Below are 18,966 nucleotides of genomic sequence, written 5' to 3'. Positions count from 1 at the left end.
AAGGAAAAAAATCTTTTCTCCCATGAAAGTAAAGACAACAGTGACAGTTCAGTGCTCTACTAATTCCAGGCCAGAAGGGAGATGAAGCTGATGATGAAGTCAGGAAACAAGAGCTTAGAGTTTATATATTATGAGAAGGTATGTAAGGACTTGATTTCCTTCCTGGCTCATTCAGCCACTCATCGAGTATCTTCCCATTTTGGCCACCTACTCTTTCTAAAATTGAAATCCTTTAAGAGTTGGCACTTTGTCTCTGACTAAGATGGTACTCTTATATGTTAAGATCAGAGTATGTAACCTTTACTTGGATATGGACAAGGTTGGCTTTAGGTTCTCTCCATGTTACTGAAAATGTCAAGAGTAGTTGATTATCTTGTTAGTACATACAGCATTTGGCTGCTGCTACACTCGCAGGAGCCTGGAAGTACTTCAGGCTTTATTTTTGAGGAAAATGAGCAACATATAACTAGCCATGTAAAAAGTAACTATCTGTCCTTGATTATGTGCTTCTTTCAATTCTTTGCATTTTGGTACAAAATTCTGCATGTAGTAGAAAGTTTGCCTATTTCAGCAATTTTAGATGCTTTGCCAGTTAGTGTAACAGTAAGTCAAGAGAAAACTTGTTTGAAGTGTGGATCTGAACTCTTGATTTAGGGTATTTTCTAGATTCATTAGCCAATATTTTCAGAGCATTATCTAATAATCATGAGGAGACACTTTGCTCATTGTTAATACTTTCTTCTTATGCCTTTGTTTTTTTAACCTCCCTGGGAATTCTTATGGCAGTTGAATTCAGCATGTACCTGTGTGTGTGAAAATGGAAAATATTGAAATTTTGTTTTACAGGTTGGCACAAATTTCAGCTCATTAACATAAATAGTCTAACTGAAGATAGATTAAATACTTTTCTATAGATTGAGTCTAATTTACAAAGTTATAGCTACTGGGCAATAATCTATCTTTTAATCTCTAAAATGAAAATTAAACTGCTTTATGGCCAAGAGGAATAAGACAATGGAATAAGACTTCTCCACAACAGTGGAGAAGTGAATGCAAATTCAGTCAAACTAAGTAACTAAAAACATTTTTTAAAACATTTGAAACTATGTAGAAATACAGCTGTGCTTTTTGGTCAAGTTTCAGTTGTAGTTGGATAACTGGATAGTAATAACCTTTTTCAAAGCTTGGAAAAGTTTTGGCTCAGTTTTAGCTTTGTGTGTTTGTAGAATTAGATTAGCACACTAATCTGGTAACGAGAATGTCCATTTTCTCACCTGGAAGTGTGTGGACATTTGAAGCCCTGAGCACTTGCAGGCTGATGTGTTGCCAGGCAAGTCTGTGTGTTTTGTAACTGCAAATATAGAAGCTGGTTGTCACAACAAGGGGACTGAGGATAGAGGGGAAGAAATACTGCCTCTCCCTTAAGGCAGCTCACTCCGCTCACTGAAACTCCGGTGTTCTGTGCATTTCTGAGAGCTACTGCTGCAGGGGACTTGATTTAGCAGTCAGTGTTTTATTAAAATGAGTAACTACTGATAGTACTCAACCAAAATAGTTTCTCAAGGGCTACCTGATGTACTAAAATTATTTAATATTATCTAGGGATTTGATTTTTGTTTAATATTCAATATTATATATTCAATATATATTATATATTCAATATATATTATATATTCAATAATTTGATCTTACTTTCAGACTGAATATGTCAAATCTGAACTGATAAAAATTACTGTACTGTATTAGTAATTTAGAAAGAATCAGTTTTACTAATTTTCTTGTTATTCTACTGCTGTACAAAACCACACTAGTATCATTAGAGACATACGCTTTCATTGTAATTGTCTGATAGAAATATTTCAATGGCAAATCTGACATGAATCTAATTTTTCTTTCTGATTTGTGTTATGCATGTGCTACCCTATATGTAAGAAGGATATTTCTGAAGGTTTGAATTAAAATACATTATGTTTTTTGAAAAGAAATACGCCTTTGATTTAAAACATGCTACTAAGTCACCTTTAAATATATGTCAGAGGTAGAGAGGAAAAACTTTCTAGGATCCAGTAATAACTTTTTTTTCAGTATTTTAATCACATTTCCTTACTTGTTTATAATATGCTTTGTACACATAGATTTCAGAGTTGTTATAAAGCATTGTTTTTTCACTCAATAGTATAAGTCTTTTGTCTTGTGATTTATGCGTTCACACAGAAAATTAAAGCTAGATTGTGAAGATTTTACAAACTGTTTGCAGCACAGTTTAGAAATCTGTAACATTAATTGTTAAAAGCCTTAGGTTTTTAACCTGGTAATGTATATTTTCTTTTCTCCTTTCTCAGCATAAATGTTCACAGCTTTCCCACTTTCTCCTCCAGCCATCTTCTGTTCAATTCTGAACCCTGAACAAGGCTCTGCAAAAGTTAGTGCCCTCATACCACTGCAGTCAGCAATGGAGCTCATAAATAACTCATCCACATTGAGTCTATCCCAGACTTTTGCCCTATTTGGCTATAGAGGCTAGATTAAAACGTACATTCTATCTGATAGAATTTTGTTGATGATGGCACAGATCAGATTCTTTACATTTTAACTGATGGGGGAGGAGGGGAAGAGGAAAGGGGAGAAGCAGAGCAGAGAGGGCGACTGCTTGTGCCAATCTTATCACTTTCATTCCTATTGCTGTCTTCTAGGATGTCACTGTACAGTGCTAGTTTCCTCCTGATTCATGTGATCTTGTTGTGCCATCCTTCTTCATTGTATGATGTCTCTGCCAAACAGGACAGCTGCTGCTTCAGTTGCTGTAGCATTGCCATGAGAAAAAAGAAAAAAGTCTGGCTGTGTTAAATAGATTCTCTTTCCTCTCTGAAATAATCTATTCTGCATTTAGTAAACACTGCATGAAGAGTGGAGCTGATCCATGAAAGGTCCATGCCTATATGTAAACATCTACATTATTTTTCCATTACAGGACATTTGTGAAGACATATCTGATCACGTTGAACAAATTCATGCTCTACTAGAGACGGAGTTTTCCCTGAAGCTTCTGTCTTACTCCGTCAGTGTGATAGTTGATATCCACACAGTACAACTACTCTGGCATCAGCTACGTGTTTCTGTTCTGGTTCTGAGAGAGCGTATTCTCCAGGGACTACAAGACGCCAATGGAAACTACACCAGGCAGACTGATATTCTGCAAGCATTTTCTGAGGAGAATAAGGAGGTATAGTAACTAAATTCAATATTGAAAATTTCATCTGTATTTGAAGCACATTTAAAATTGCTAGGAGGACAATTTTAGGGATGTCTTACATTTTTTTCTAAATATTTTGCTAGTTTTGTGTTTTAAATGTCTTTAGCTGATACCTGTTCTTATTAAACCAAACTGAAGCAACTTAAGGTCAACTTTCAGAAGTGTCTTGCTACTTAGAGGTACATCTGGTTCAAAGTCCTCTGTCTGGTCATTCATGAATTTAAAGTTCCTATCCAGTTCAAAACCAATTTTTTATGTGCAATTAATTCTTTAATGAAAAGCTTAGACATTTCCCTTCTTGTACACACAAACCTGAAGTGGCAGTTCAACAATGGTGAGTGTTTGTTGGCGCACGCACGGAGGGATGCGGATTTCAGTTGTGACTGCCCTCTACGTCCTTGGAGCAGGAGCGATGGGGCTGGGGCGGAATTCTTCTGTGTGCGGTAGGGGTGCGCTTGACGCGGAGGGTGGGGAGTGCACAAGGATGGATGGATGGTCGGGGAGGATGGGGTAGCTGCCTACTGATAGGCAGGGGGGGCAGAAGGGAAAGGCGTGCATGTTCTCGACCCGCGTTCGGCTGACCACCGGGGACAAAATGGCGGCATGGCTGCCCCCTGTGGGGACACGGGTGTTGTCCTGTCCCCCCCGGGGTGGAGTGGCTGGTTAGATACACACATTAGTAAAAGGCCCCTATTGTAGATGACTGAGAAGAGCTAAGGTCGGCCCTGAGGAGGACCCGGAATTAGTCTTGCTCCGCGGCAGGCTGCTGTGTGTGTTCCTGCCCTCGCACCCAGTTCTGGCTACCTGCTGGGTTTTATTGGTGATGGGGGACAGCCTGTTACAGTCACTGCTGTTTCGTTTCTGCCTTTCACTCTGCTGCTTCCCTGTCAAGCTTTGCCTTTCTCTGTGCCCCATACTTTATGTGAAGCTGCCGGGCATAAACTACATGAAAATTTGATCATTTCTGGAATTCTAATTTATGCTCAAAGCTCGGTACTTTGTAATGGGGATAACAGTGATATTTTCGCTGGTAATGATTCACCCAAACAGTGCCTGAAGCAGCGTTGTGAGTTTTAAATGCTGTTGGGCAACCAGATAGGATGAAATGGTTGAAATGGATGGAGCATAGGAGGTTCCATGTGAACATCAGGAAGAACTTCTTTACTGTGAGAGTGACAGAACACTGGAACAGGTTGCCCAGGGGGGTTGTGGAGTCTCCTACGTTGGAGATATTCAAGGCCCGCCTGGACAAGTTCCTGTGTGATGTACTCTAGGTTACCCTGCTCTTGCAGGGCGGTTGGACTAGATGATCTTTTGAGGTCCCTTCCAAACCTTGGGATTCTGTGATTCTGTAATATGCCTCTTAAAAGTCACGTTTTGCCTGAGAAACAATAATGCATGAATCATACATTTTGTACTCTAAAGGGGTGTCAAATTCACACACAAATGTTTTGGAGATCTGGATTCATTTAACTAAAGTGCCTTTTCTGTTGAATTCTTAATTATTAAATTAGCTTAGTCAGGACACTACTGGCCTAACTTTTAAAACTAAAAGAAGATGAACATTTTCAAGGGTAACTCATGGTTAATTGAAGACACCTTAGCATGTAAAGAATTCTTCATTTGCTGAAAGTTCTAAGATTAGGACAAAATGGTTTTTTTAGGATTAGATATATTTGCAGAGGGAGACCTTTAGATCAATGCAGTGAGATTTTGTGACCTGTGTTACAGAGGAAGTCAGAATTCCCTTAAACATGTCCTGTATTTCAGATCACTCATGTTTAAAAAGAGGGTGCATATTTCTCTGCTGTAGTTTTATATCTGTCTTTAGCACAACAGAGTGGGTGGTCCTGAAATCAATGCTCAGATACGGCCAGGCCCACCTTTCACACCCCCTCTTCCTGATGTGTGCGTGCCTGATATTCAGATTCAGTTTCTGTTTTGCCATTGCTTGTAAACCTTCTCTGGCAAGTCTGATGGAAATCCACACCTGTCTGAATATCCAGAGTAGTGAATTAGGGTGAAGACATTATTTTATGATGTGAGCTTGGTGATTTCAAGACATAAGGAAGAAGCAGATTCAGATACTAAGAAACAGGAAATGTCCCATCTGGATCTGATTACAACTGCTATAAAAAACATCCTTCCAATACAAGGGAGGACTGACAGGGGAAGGATAAATTATTTTTTAGCAGGGAAAAAGCATGTTGCCAGATAGGCTTACATGGTAATGTGAAAGATAAAATATCCTGACACAATTCTTTTGCTTTCCTACACCCCAACTAAAACATAAATAATACTTGATAAAATTAATGGCTAGCAATAGCAGGAATACAATATTAATATTAAATTTCTGCCGTAATGCTTTTAATAGATTCCCAGAAATTTCTCTGCAGTTTTTAATCTTCAGGTGTTTGTTCAAGATTTTCATTGGGTATAGTGGTAGTGGCTTTATTTGATGAAAAAAAAAAATTAAAACATAATCTAGAGACAATTGTATCTACTTATATCTACCTTTTATTTGTGTGTGTGTGTTTCCTCCATATCCTTTCCCAGACAGTGGCTACACTGTAGGACTAGTAAGTGCCTCATGATACAAGTATTATCTGTTAGGGATCTTCATGCGTATGTGAATAGTGAGCCTAGAAACCTTTGCCCATACACTTAACCCTTCCTTGGAAAATCATTTTCCTAATTTTCAGTACTCCTTGTGGAATATGAACTGGGAATGACAATGTATTTTTTTTATCCTGAGATTGAGAAGTTATTTGGCTTGAAATGAATTGAAGGAAACTTTCACAGACAACAAAGAATTCTATTTTGGAATTCACTGCTGTAGGACACTTAGAAGTGGAAAGAAGCTCAAATAATAAATGTGAAAACTAAGCAAAGTTCAGAGGAATTATAACCTCCTCGTGAGGAAGTCCCTATGCTGCTCACTGGTAGAAGCTGGGAGTGTGAGTAGAAATGTGTATGGAAGGGACATGTATGTATACTCATGTCTGACAGCTCAGGTAGCAGAAAATGTTTAGAACTGATGTAGAAACAGGATACTGGGCTAGATGGAAATTTGACCTGGACTGGTAGAGCAAATGCTATTCTGTAGTCCATGAACCTATGATTTCACAAAATGTTTGGCTTCTTCCCTAAGTCCGCTGCCTTCTGTGTAGTTCTGAAGAGCAGCTTTGGCTGCCAGTGTTAACTGAGGAGCTCTATGGAAGAAGTGTCCTGCCAAGGTTTCTTTCGTGTTCAGTGAGACAGTCTGATCTTGTTAGTATTCACTACTCTCTCAGTTCATAGACCGTACAGTCAGTCACAGCGCAACAGTCCCACCTGGGCTATATTTAGACTGTAGCCATAACACATGGCAATGTGTACAAGCTAGCTGCACCACAATCAAAGATCAAGATTATCACTAGTAAGGTAGCTACCAAAACTTGAAAGTGTACAGCTCAGGCTGTAGTGGCTTGGTTAGAGACACAGCCCATTAACTGATCAGCAGTGCCATAAGATGCCAGCAGGAAAGGCCACAGAAAAATTTACTGTTTGAAGGAAATAGAGAAACCAGTAAGGCAAGCTGCCTGCCATAATGGAGATGTTGATTTAACAAAATACTTTTTAAAATAGAAAACTTAGTAGAGTTAAGAACTTGAAGAGCCATTTCTCCTTCAGGAATTACCCAGGGACAGATAAGAGGGAAAGAAAAAAATAGTTCTGTGTAGCCAGAGTTCTGTGCAGCTGAATTTAACCTGTGAAATTTATTTCACAATTGACAGAGGCAGGAAATAGGGAAAGGGTCAATACAAGACTATGTTAAAGTGCAGTGAATCATGATGTTCTCAGGCAGTTGGTAAAGTCAAAAAGAAATATCTTATAAACTAGCTCATTTGAAGGAGTATAAAAATGCATAGTCATGCAAGTTTAAATAAAAATACAAGAAGATATTAAACAAATAACCTACAGAGCTTTACAGGAAACATTACTGTGTGAAAAGGGACAAACTTTTTGAACTAAGGTATTCCTATCAGAAGCCATGCAAATAACTAAATGTAGTATTTTTCTGAAATAAAAATAATAATAAACCCATGGTAATACTAGCATTAAATAATGCTTCTCCGAAGCACCCATTTAAGAGGCTGCTTCGAAAATCACCAAGTAAGATGGTTTAATGCATGCGATTGTAAAGTTTATTAATGTTAATAAACACTTTTTTAAGAGACAAAGGAATGGAGATCATTACTCATGAGGAATGAAGGCCCTTAGGGCCTTGGAAAGGGTTTTGATTTATATACGGTTTAACTGTTTCTAATATTTTCCCGAGATCAGAGGGAAAATACAGCTGTAATACTGATCATTGTGTAGTCAGTATTTTCCTTAAAAAGTGCAGACCCAAAATACAAATTTGACAGATTTATAGAAACTTCCCCTCCTAATTCTAGACTATTGACAACTTATGATTTCTGGCATAAGTTCTACATCTGGATAGATTGGTGCTAAAAGATATTTTCAGTATCCAAGATTATGCTTGATAAAGATCATTCTAATCAGTCTTTTCTATAAATAATATTTTTAGATGGAGGTTTTTTGGTATTTTTACTTTGAGTAGTGCAAGTAGCATGGATATAATGCAGGGCTCAAACATTATATGGTTATAGATGTCAAACAATAGCTTTCTTTATTGAGACTATTGTTCAGATCAAAATCCAATTGGTTTCTTGTGAGATGAAGAGATTATGAGGTTATTGACCTTTCTTCAGGCATGATGCTTAGGGTCCTTAAACTATAGATTTAGGCAGTGTAGTGATACATGTCGCTGCAGAGAATAATTCAGGCAAGAACCTGTTGTGGATACTCCAGAGTTTGCTTTAAGAAACTCCTTTATGAAAATCAAACCTGGGAGGAAAGACCAGTATAGTGATTTAAGCATCTAACGTTAAAATCATAAAACATGAGTTTCTGCCCTTTATGATTTTTTATGTCGTTTTTGCAAGCATTTGGGCTAATGTTGACTTTTTTCTTTTAAATTATGCCTTTCAGATTCTTTTGTCCAGTTGGCACACTGTGCCAATTTTTCTTGTTCTAGATAGCTTAATGAAGTTACTTAAGATGAACACTAGTGTAAATAAGAACAGAAATTGTTCCAGAATTATTTGATCCTATATATTCAATTTTCTAATTATGTGCTAGGATCATGAAGTAGGTGTTAGAACATTAAATCATTTACTAAAAATATGCTTATAAACTGTTGACTGAACATAATATTGCTGTGATTGTTATATATCAGGCTGCTTTTGGATCTTAATGTAGTCAGATTTTTTTAGTGTCCTTCAAATAAGTCACCAAATTATTTATAAACAAATTCAGCTTTGATCTTAAAATCTCATCTGCCACCTGAAATAGTCTCCTCTGGCTATATCTGTGTTTTTGACACTGGAGGACTTCCATTGAGAAAATGATGACAAGGAGACATGACAGGCCAGAGGTTTAGGGTTACCAGCTATAGTTTCTTTGCCTTGAGCTGTTCTCCATTTGTGCTCCAAATATCCAGCAGATAAATCCTTAGTTGATAATACCTGGAAAAAATACACTGGCAATCAACTGAAAGATTATAGAGAAGCATGGATTTCTGAGAACACAAGATTAACAAGGTGGTTGATAACAAAATGGACTCAGCAGTCCCCAAGATGCCCTCCCTCCTGTTCGAGAAAGTTAACACTGGAAATACTAAACGTCTTCTGTATGGAATTTCTAAGTCCCTCCTTCAGAGGGAGGGTAAGTAGAACTGAGAGCAGAATCTGAGGAGGAGAATATCAGTACAAAAGTAAGTTGCTATTTTTATGTAATTTGCTGTACCAGAATGAAACTAAACATTTTTCAGTTTCCTGACAATTTTAATTCCCAAACACTTCAGATTTGTTTGCTTATCCACAAGGTACTGCAAAATCAGACAGGTCAGTGATGAATGCTTTTCTAGGTGTTAGGCAGTGAAACATAAAGCTGATAGTTCATTACTTTGTGTGTGCTGTATATGAAAATTAACCTTCTAAAAAAGCACAATTTCTTTGTGTGTTTCAGGACCGTCTTGACTCTTTAACTGAAGTTGATGATTCTGGACAGTTGACCATCAAATGTTCTCAAAATTATTTGTCACTGGATTGTGGTATTACTGCATTTGAACTATCTGACTACAGTCCTAGTGAGGATTTGCTTGGTGCTCTGGATGATATGACCTCCAGCCAAGGGAAAGCAAAATCATTTGAATCCTGGAACTACAGTGAGATGGATAAGGACTTCCCAGGACTTATCAGAAGTGTGGGTTTACTTGCAGTTGCAACTGATTCCATTGCTGCCCAATACAATGAAGCATTAAATGAGAAAGAAACCCATGTACCTCTTTCAGCAGAAGATGGAGAAGAAAATAAAGACAGGAAAGCACCACATGAGCTTTCACTGGTATCTTCTTCTGTGAACTCCTCTGTTTCTGAAGGACCTTGCTCTGAAGATGGTGTTTTACCTGCTGACAGCAAATCAGTTTCCACATTAAAGAAACCAGAATGTAATTTTCCACAGCACACCAATGAAAAAGTCAAACATTCTCACTGTGAAAACTCAACTCCTAAGAGGTCCATAAGAGACTGCTTTAATTATAATGAAGACTCCCCTACACAGCCTACATTGCCAAAAAGAGGTCTATTTCTGAAAGATGATGTGTTTAAAGATTATATGGAAGCCAATGATTTAAAAAGGCAAATCTCTCAGATAGTTAAAAATGAAATCAGTAGAAGTACACCCTCATTGTTAGATCCACCAGACAGGTCCAAGCTTTGCCTAGCTTTACAGTCACCCTACACTAACAGTCCATCTGCAATTAGTCAGTCGTATGACTGCTTAAATACAATAGGTGATAGAAACCTTGAGTACACTATAAATAATCACTTTAAGGACAGTTCCATAAGTCTAGGAAAGTCTGCTTTCTACAGCTGTAAAGAAAAATCAAAGCACAAGAAGTCTCATGATGCTCCAGATAAAGTGAAAGCTGGCGGAGCACCTGGAGGTATGTGTAAAACCGCTTCATCAATCCAAGTAAAAAAAAGAGGACGTTCTTCTCTACAGAATGGAATTACTTCTCATAACTCACAGTCTCTGGAGCTGACAGAAACAGATTCTTCTTCATCATCAGATTCTTGTAACCAGAGAGCACCAAATAGACAATCACAAGGAAAACCTGAGCCTTTTAGTTCACCAACATGTAGCCAAAAGAGTTCTTCCTCAGCTGGTTCTGAGCTTGCCAATTCGTCACCTCTACTGACAAAAAAGAATAATAAAAGCTTCTCAACACACATCTATACTCAAAAAGGCAGTAAAGGTGGTGAGGTCTGGTATGGATCTGATGAATATTTAGCACTTCCTTCACATCTCAAACAGACTGAAGTATTAGCTTTAAAACTAGAAAATCTGACAAAGTTGCTTCCCCAAAAGCCTAGAAGAGAAACCATTCAAAACATTGATGACTGGGAGCTGTCAGAAATGAATTCAGATTCAGAAATATATCCAACATACCAAACAAAAAAGCACAAAAAAGTGGGTAGAATTTCACCAAGCTCATCAAGTGATATAGTATCCTCCTTAGGTGACAGCATTGAATCTGGGCCTCTCAGTGATATTCTCTCTGATGAAGATCTTTGTATGCCTGTATCTTGCATTAAAAAATACATTGAAGAAAAGTCAGAAAGGACTGCTGTCACTGAGCCCACTGAGAATGAGACTTCTGCCTCAAATAAAACAGCTTTAATTCATCAACTGATGCAAGATATACAACATCAAGAGAATTATGAAAGCATATGGGAAAAAATTGAGGTAAGCCAGTACTCCTGTGTTCTTCTGGTGTGCTCTTGATAAGACTATATATGGAAATGGAGCTGTGGGCAGGGGTGGAGTTGCTTTCTTCTTTTCTTTTAATGATGAAAAAAGCCTCATCTAGTGGGTGCTAGAAGTAGAGAATAGCAGTGATCATTGCAATTGTAACGGAGTGAAGTTATCTTTAACTATACAGAATTTGGCTGCATTTGGCTGCATCTGGCTGTAAGTGAAATCTTACACCAATACCTTTAAACTTCACAAAACATTATTTTATCAGGAGAGTGTCTCTGCCAAGATCAAGTCCATGATAAGGTTTTTTTTTTTGGATGAAGTGAAAAAAGGAAAAAAATGAAAATTGGGGATCTCTGTTATATGATTCTGAAACAAGAACTAGCTGCAACAGCTGGCTGCAGCTGTGAACACCTGCTTCTTCTCCATACCCATCCTCTTCTCATCTCTTCTGAAGAGTGGATTGAGCTTGTGGCAGCAATTAAAGGTAGTTTGCTGCTCTTTGGCCAGAGTAAACCCTTCTAGCTAGTGATTACAGCTGCTGCTCTTGGCCTGCAATTTCTCAGCATTCCTCATTGTGAAGAATGTTTGGGAAACATTGATCATAGAGTTTGAAAATTATCTTATGAATTATGTTGTGCAAGGGACTCAGAGTATAAGATGAGCCTTAAACAGAAAGAAGACCAGATGCAAAGCACACTGCTAGGAAGAGAGATAGCTCAGTGATCCATGCCCTTAAAAGCAGCACACAAGAAAGCTGCAGATTTATTTCATGCAAAAGATGTATGTTAGCTATGCTAAATGGCTTGAAAATGTGCTTCTTGAATGGTGAATAAAAATGATCAAGAAAAAATTTTTAAAATGTTTTGCAAAGCAATTATAATATTTTAAGGAAATCTAAGGTTTTCCCAAACTGCTTGTTTACCAGAGTTTTTCCATTACCACTAGTCATTATGTCTTCTGTAGGATTTGTTAAAGAACCAATTTTTCAATACAAGAGTTCTTACTGAGGTAAATCTTGCCTCAGTAACTTTGTGGTGTCTTGCTGAGGTATTTTATTTGGACATACATAATAGAAAACTAGAAAATTCCCTTATGTGGTGTTATGAATACTGTAAATGAGCTCTAACTAAAAATGCCATCCTTGTGTCACAGCTGAGTTCTTTCTTTTGCTAGATGTCCTGTTTCAAGCAGAGTATCAGAAGTATCATTACGTCTTTAATTATTGCCGTTTTGCATTTATGTTAATTCTGTTTTTAATAAGAATTCTCTAACTCAGAGGGCTTTCCTAATTGCAGTAATACATGTCTTAGCAATGATTCAATAATACTTTTGTTTAGTTGTAGCTTTGTTTTAAAGAAGTCAGTTTGAAAGAATAACTTAGTTAAGGACAGAAAAGGCATACTTATGCCTATTTGAAATATGCTGAAAATGTCTACCCTAACATATTCTATTTATTCAGATTGTAAAACAAACCTAAAACAGCTCAACCTTTGATTTTGGGATAACAGCAGCCTAGAAAAAGCTGATTTTGAGCAGCCTCAAAGTTATGGAGAGGCATGTTTTAGCCTTAGGGATTCAGTATTTTGTTATGATGGGAATAATTTTGAGTTAGTGTATATCTGGTAATATACTGATAGAGATTTTTTAATATATGCTAAAGCATTTCTTGGAAGCTTTATTCATTTCTCACTCATACAAAATGTACTTTTTCATACTTAAAAAGTATGTGGATATCTTTGCATGGGTATTATCATGTTGTCAGTCATTATCATGTTGTCAATCTGTCTGCATACAAACACAATTCTGTTTGACTGGACCATTTGCTGTTGGATAGGATCACTTTTTTGCTTTGGAATAAATATTACATATTCTTGCATATTTTGCCTTGCACTGCAGCTAATTCTTCAGCACATGTTGCTTCTGCCTTTGATAGTGGGCACCTCCATTTCAGAGTGCATAACAATCTCCATGGCAGTTCCTTATATGTTTCAGAAGTTGATTTTCAAAGTTAAATCTGAGAACGAGTGATACCAAAGTATGAATGTTCCTCTTATAGTTCAGCTTTAAGTAGCTACCCCAAATGAAGTTTTAGAATGCAAACTAAACTCTGTAGCTTCTATTATACTGACTTGAAGGGGAAAAAGATATAACAAAATTATTCTCACTGGTAAAGTCAATAGAGTTCTCTGCTGTAAAATGGCCTACTGCCACTTGTATGTAACACTAGGACTCTATCAGTCTCAGAATGCTTTAAGGTTTACTTCCTGTAACAAAATTAAGTTTTCCTTAAACTCATACTAATAATTGATCTCTCCCTCCCCCCTTTTATGTGCAAACTGAGAAATTAGAATTAAAAACTGATCATGGGCTGATCTAATGAAAATGCATTTTCAATAATCTTAAGTGAATAAACCAATAATAACAATAAACCTTCTTCATGCAGTTTTATGTCCTTCTCTAGAAAGCAATACTAGATTGACTATAGTGGCCTCCTTGTGTTATAATCTGTGGTCACTGATAATCCTGTCTGCTTGATTTTTGAGGGCACTATTACAAATGATAGAAATGTAACCATTTGCCAGACATGCCATTTAAATGAAGATGTGTTTGCTTGGCAAGCTTTAGTTGTATGGAGGAAATTGCTAGGTTTTTTTTTCTGGTTATACAGACTTACAGCTTGTTTTACAGCATGCTTCATTTCTGTAAGAGGCAGCTGAATTTGTTTTGCAAAAAATAATTTGGTATCTCAATCCCATCTTTCTAACTCCTCGCATTTCATGAATTTGCTCTCAACTCCGATGGCTTTGTATTTTGCTTGAGGAGCTCAGTCAGCCTTGGCACTGGATAGCCACCTTCTTGACATGCTAAGGAAATAAAATAATGCTGCTCTGCATGTTTTTCTGTTGTGGGTTAGAGCATGCCCCAGGGATCCTACAGCAAAGAGCTGGGTAAAATATTTTGCTGCTTTCCAGGGCTCAGTCAGGGACCCTCTCACATTTTTGCAACCATTTATCCGCTCTGAACCCAAGATCCCTCAGTGGAGCAGAGATTAAAGACAGCTTTTCCAAATTATTGGGGTAATGGAAATAATTTTCCTGTCAAGGAGGAACTATAGATTGAAGCAGTCTACAAAGCAGAGTGAAGTATTAAGAGCTAAACTTGTTAGTGTGATGAATAACTTGTGTGTGTGGGTGGTAAAGATTTGCATTTTTAGAGGGTATTCACAAATGTTGACTAAAGGTGAGTAAAAAGTAGGTTTCTGCAAATGGTTGATGGACATGTTTGAGCAAGTTTATACTGGAGATGTCACTGGGAGTTCATTGGGCAGTGGAGAGCCAGCTGGTTAGAAAATGTTTGCAGAACTAACACAAAGGGGAAATAATTTGTGTTATTTAGATTGAAACGAGAAACTGTTGCTCCTAGGCAGAGAATGGACTGATAACACACCAGTGCAGTTAAGGTAGAAGCTGGGTTGCTTTAGGGGAAGCTAAGTTTATTTTGTTTGGAGGTGATTTTCATCACTGGGAGGAGAAAAGCATGCATAGAGGACAAATGAAGTTTGGGCTATGGGGCTAAGATACTGAAAAATTAATATGAACTGATAATGCTGATGGGGCTTGCTAACAAATTAAAAACACACAACTGAAATCAGTAACAATAGAACAGGTTGTCAAAGCAAAGATGATTAGCAGGGAACAGGACTAGTTTATTTTGGATTACCAGATAAAGGATTTTTAAAGTGGTGCAGTGCTCCCCTCAGTGCTTTTGTTTTCAGTAACTCAGTAACAGTGCTTGTAACTGACCCTTCTAAGATAAATGGATTGCATATTTTTCCTGATAGAGTGCTTGCCAAAATTTGTTCATCTCTGAAGCTTACTTACATTGCTTCATATAATTTATATTGAACTACTGCTCTTGGTAGATGACCAGTTTATAAAAAAAATAAGTGAAAGAGGTATCAGATCCAGAAATTCCTTGGCAACTACAGTTTTCTCTGCAGTCTTGCTGCTTTGTAGAGCATAATTGAAATGCCACTTCACATTCTGTACTGAGAGTCAAGTTTGTGCTCTGTTGCTCTGAGTCTGAGGATACTCCCCTGCTTTGAAAGGCCACCCCTCAGTTTTCAAGTTGGTTAAACTTAATAGCAGTAATGTATACATACAAACTCTCACTTTCACTCAGAAAAATGCTTCTTTACTAGAAGATATTGCAATACAGTGACCCCCTGATTCCTTCAAAACACTTAGTTCCTAAGTTTGCTTGCATTTTAAACAGCTTCTCCAAGTACAATTACTTTTCTTTGGCTTTACCACAAATTGTCTGAGCAAATTTGTCACCAGCAATCTTTGCAAAACCAGCAACTTCTATGTAAGATGTGCAAATTCTGAATTTGTAACTTTACATCTAAAACTCATTTCCTGGATTATGTTTCCTTAATGAAATACATCTATTCTGGAACATATGCTTGTTCAGAATGGTTTGAATTTCCAGTGTTAAAGACCTCAGAATGATTTGGCAGTGAGCAGTTTTAGCTCAGGGATTTTTTACATTCAGTATTTGGCAAGTCATTCCAAATAACTTTGGGGGGGGGGAGGGGGTGAGCCGGGGGAGGGTAAGAGAGACAAAGAAAAAATCTGTTCACAAACAATTTTAGTAGCATTGATTTGAGGGTATATCTTTACTAGTATTTAGAACTGATTGCAAAGGATATGTCTACATCCAATGTTTGGCTCACATCTGATGTGATACCTTTATCTGCAAAAAAGCCTCGCAATTTGTTGTTGTGTACATAGTTGGATGCCGCACCTCACCTCAGGGATAGCTAGTAACAACTTAGATGAACCAAGGAACAGCTGCTTTTGAATGCGTGATTCTGTGAGCCCTCCTATTCTAATGCTGTCACTCAGATCAGCTTTAAGTGACCATTTGCTTTAGAACCTAGAGTCATGTCTTAAACATCAGTATTAGAGTTTAGGCACAAGTCTGCACCAGGCTCATCCAGATTATTTATTTGTGAACGGGAAACTTTCTAGAAAATGGTCAACAATTATTTCTTACATTCTGGATCTCTGCTAATAGGCAAAAGAGTGCAACAGTGCTTAAGGTGGAGAAAGGAAACAGACTGCAAAGAGGTGGACTTCTTGCTCTCACCGTAGCAAAGGACAGGATCAAAGGTGAGCAGTGGCTGCCTGCTGACCTACCTGTAAAGCCAGTAGAAGCTCCAAATTTAAAAGGGACATAGTGATAACTTAGAGAACTAATCAGCATTGACTTTAAGATGATCTTAGGGTTTACTCCTTTCCATCAATGAAGAGACATTCTTTATTGTGTAGGATAGTTCAGTGCTTCCAATTCTCTCAGAGGTAGAGAAAGGCACTCAGAAACCATTGAAGTAGGTTTGGAAGTGTTCAGCAATGGCACTAGCTTTCAAAACAGGCAGAAAGAGTCAAATCGCTATTGGGAATTTACTTCAGGGTGTGTATGGTGGTTTAACAGGAATCTTCTTGGGTTGTTCAGGACTGAATTCTTTATAACTGCTGCCTTATGGGGGCAGGTACTGTGGTGATGGCTGTCTGGTTGTGGAGTTTGTGGTAACTTCTGAGCTACCCTGTTTTAACTAGTTTATTGATTTTAGGGCTCCTTGAAGTGCCACCATCATTAAAGAAAAACTACTGAATTTAAAATTGTGGTTTCTAATATTCCTGTAAATAGGGAGGTGTGAGAGACAATGCTCATTGCCTTATACTTTCATAAGTACATGCCTTTCCCAGTGTTTTAAGGTCTAGCTGTTCTGTTACACAATATACTTTGGCTCTTGGTTACTCATGTTTTATGTATTGTCTGTGAGGAAGTACAGGATATTCCAGAAAGATACAGTATACAAAAATCACTATGTGTTATTCTAAATATTTAATTATTTAAATAATACATTGCTACGAATTTCCACCTAAATCAAATTCCAGTCTATCTACTGTTGTTAATGCATCATTGCCTTAAAATGTGTATATGCTGGAGATGAGTCAGAGCAAGAGAAAGTGTTCAAGGGTCTAGAGAGGATTAACCTGAAAAAAAGATCAAGTCCACTTATGTAAGATTATTGCATAACTTCTCAAAATGCGTTCATATCTTTTTCTTCTTGTGTATCTTTATATATTTTGACAGCAACTGGTTTTTGATCCTTCATCCTTTCCAGTATGTTATAAGCAGGAATGAAACATTAAACCATACTGACTCTTAAATCATAGTTGTCATCATTAGGCATCAGAATGAATACAATTTGTGGTAAACATGGACAAGAAACTGGCTCTCACAGGCTTGTTTCAGGCTGTATATGCTTACACAGGCATTTGAAAGTTATCTTGAAAGCAACCAGAAAGGCAAAAAATGGTTTTCTTGCTCTTGCCTTAGGTTTTGGAGCAGAAATTATAAGCTGATCAAACAGCTGAGTTGTCCTTAGCAAATCAAACTGGAATCTTAGCTGAATATTCCTTTATTGTTAACAAAGACTTTTTTTTGAATACTGATTCTCATGTGGGTCAAGTGAGGTTACCTGAACAAGAGCTAGATTTTTCTCTGTTTTGCTTTGGACAGTGATTGGAATCTCTCCAGGATGGCAGAGGGAGAACCAGCAAGTAGATTTTAGGTAGCAGACAGTGTAGATGTTCAAGTCACAGTAACTTAACATTACTAATTGATTTTTCCCTACTGATGCCAGCATCTGACTTAATATTTCTTCATTGTGCTCTATAAGATTAAAGACACACAGGGTAATTCAACATGTGAATACTTCTGCACTATTAGCCACTGAACTATAGCAGCTACAATAAAATTGGCTCAGGTAAACCCAAACTAGGGTCAACCTCATCTATATGCATTTCAGTCAAATCTTCTACAACACCACTGCGGTACCAATCAGAAAAAAAATAAGTAGATATGTTAGAAATAGTGAAGCTTCAGGGGTTAAAAATAAAGAATGAAAAGACAAAAGAGAAAAAAAACCCCAACCCACCGCAGATTGCTTTTGTTTTATTCTGGAAGCATATCTAAATTTTGGCGTGAAAAATTAAGTCAGAATTAGGGTCTAAAGAGGGTGTAAAGGAATATTCACTAGAGACCACTGAAAAAAAGAAACTATCTAAAAGGAAGGGAGATGAATTATGAAGCAAATGAAAATCAGTTAATGGAGGAAATAATAGTGACAGGGTTTCTTTGGAGGCTGCAGGTGAACAAGAATGGAGTGCATAACGAGGTTAAATTAGGAAAGTAAAGGAATAATAGTGGAGTAAAGAGGTGATGAATTTTAATCTCTCCTTGCTGCTGCCATATTTAGTCAATAGTGTCAATCACCATTTTCCCTGTTTTTAAACTCGGAAATCTTAGCTACAAAATAAGTTCATAAGTCAAAGAATTGTAATACCTCCTGTGAGGTGACAGACTTAACCTCTTCCAGCCAATTACTCTTGAATAATAGGAAATGCTGAATTAAACTGATTTTGAGGGGGAATTGTGGTCATTATAACTTAAGTCATGTCAATGATATAGCAGAGGTCAATGTACTTAGCAGTTACCCATAAGGAAGCATCTGTTCTGTTTTAGTAAAAAGTGTTTTTTTCCTTCCTTTTGGAAAACTTTTAGGTATGGTGATGTATCGCCCTCTTGAGGTCAGAACCTGTTACTGCACCTATTTTACAGAGATTTTCTTTCTCAAATGAACGAGATTTACGTAACTTTATAAATGTAGTTGTTGGAAAGTCAGAGATTAAATAAAACATAGTTATAATCTTTCCTCGCTATGAAGATATTTTTGCTTTAGTGTAGTCTCCACAACTTTTTGTGGCTAC

The 18,966-nt window shown here is 37.3% G+C and overlaps 1 protein-coding gene across 1 annotated transcript in view; it reads left to right on the top strand.

Moving 5' to 3' along the window:
- AKAP6 (A-kinase anchoring protein 6) overlaps window positions 1-18,966 on the top strand; it is a 227,488-nt gene that overhangs the window by 32,907 nt on the left and 175,615 nt on the right. Inside the window, exons 2-3 of the mRNA XM_031049124.2 lie at window positions 2,972-3,223; window positions 9,329-11,110. Of these exons, the coding sequence (XP_030904984.1) occupies window positions 2,972-3,223; window positions 9,329-11,110 (2,034 nt within the window). The remainder of the gene's footprint in view (window positions 1-2,971; window positions 3,224-9,328; window positions 11,111-18,966) is intronic.

This window comes from Melopsittacus undulatus, chromosome 4 (genome assembly GCF_012275295.1).
Source record: "Melopsittacus undulatus isolate bMelUnd1 chromosome 4, bMelUnd1.mat.Z, whole genome shotgun sequence".
In the NCBI taxonomy this organism is placed as follows: Eukaryota; Metazoa; Chordata; class Aves; order Psittaciformes; family Psittaculidae; genus Melopsittacus; species Melopsittacus undulatus.
Note: the sequence above shows the minus strand (reverse complement) of the source record. Positions and strands in the feature narration are given on the sequence as shown.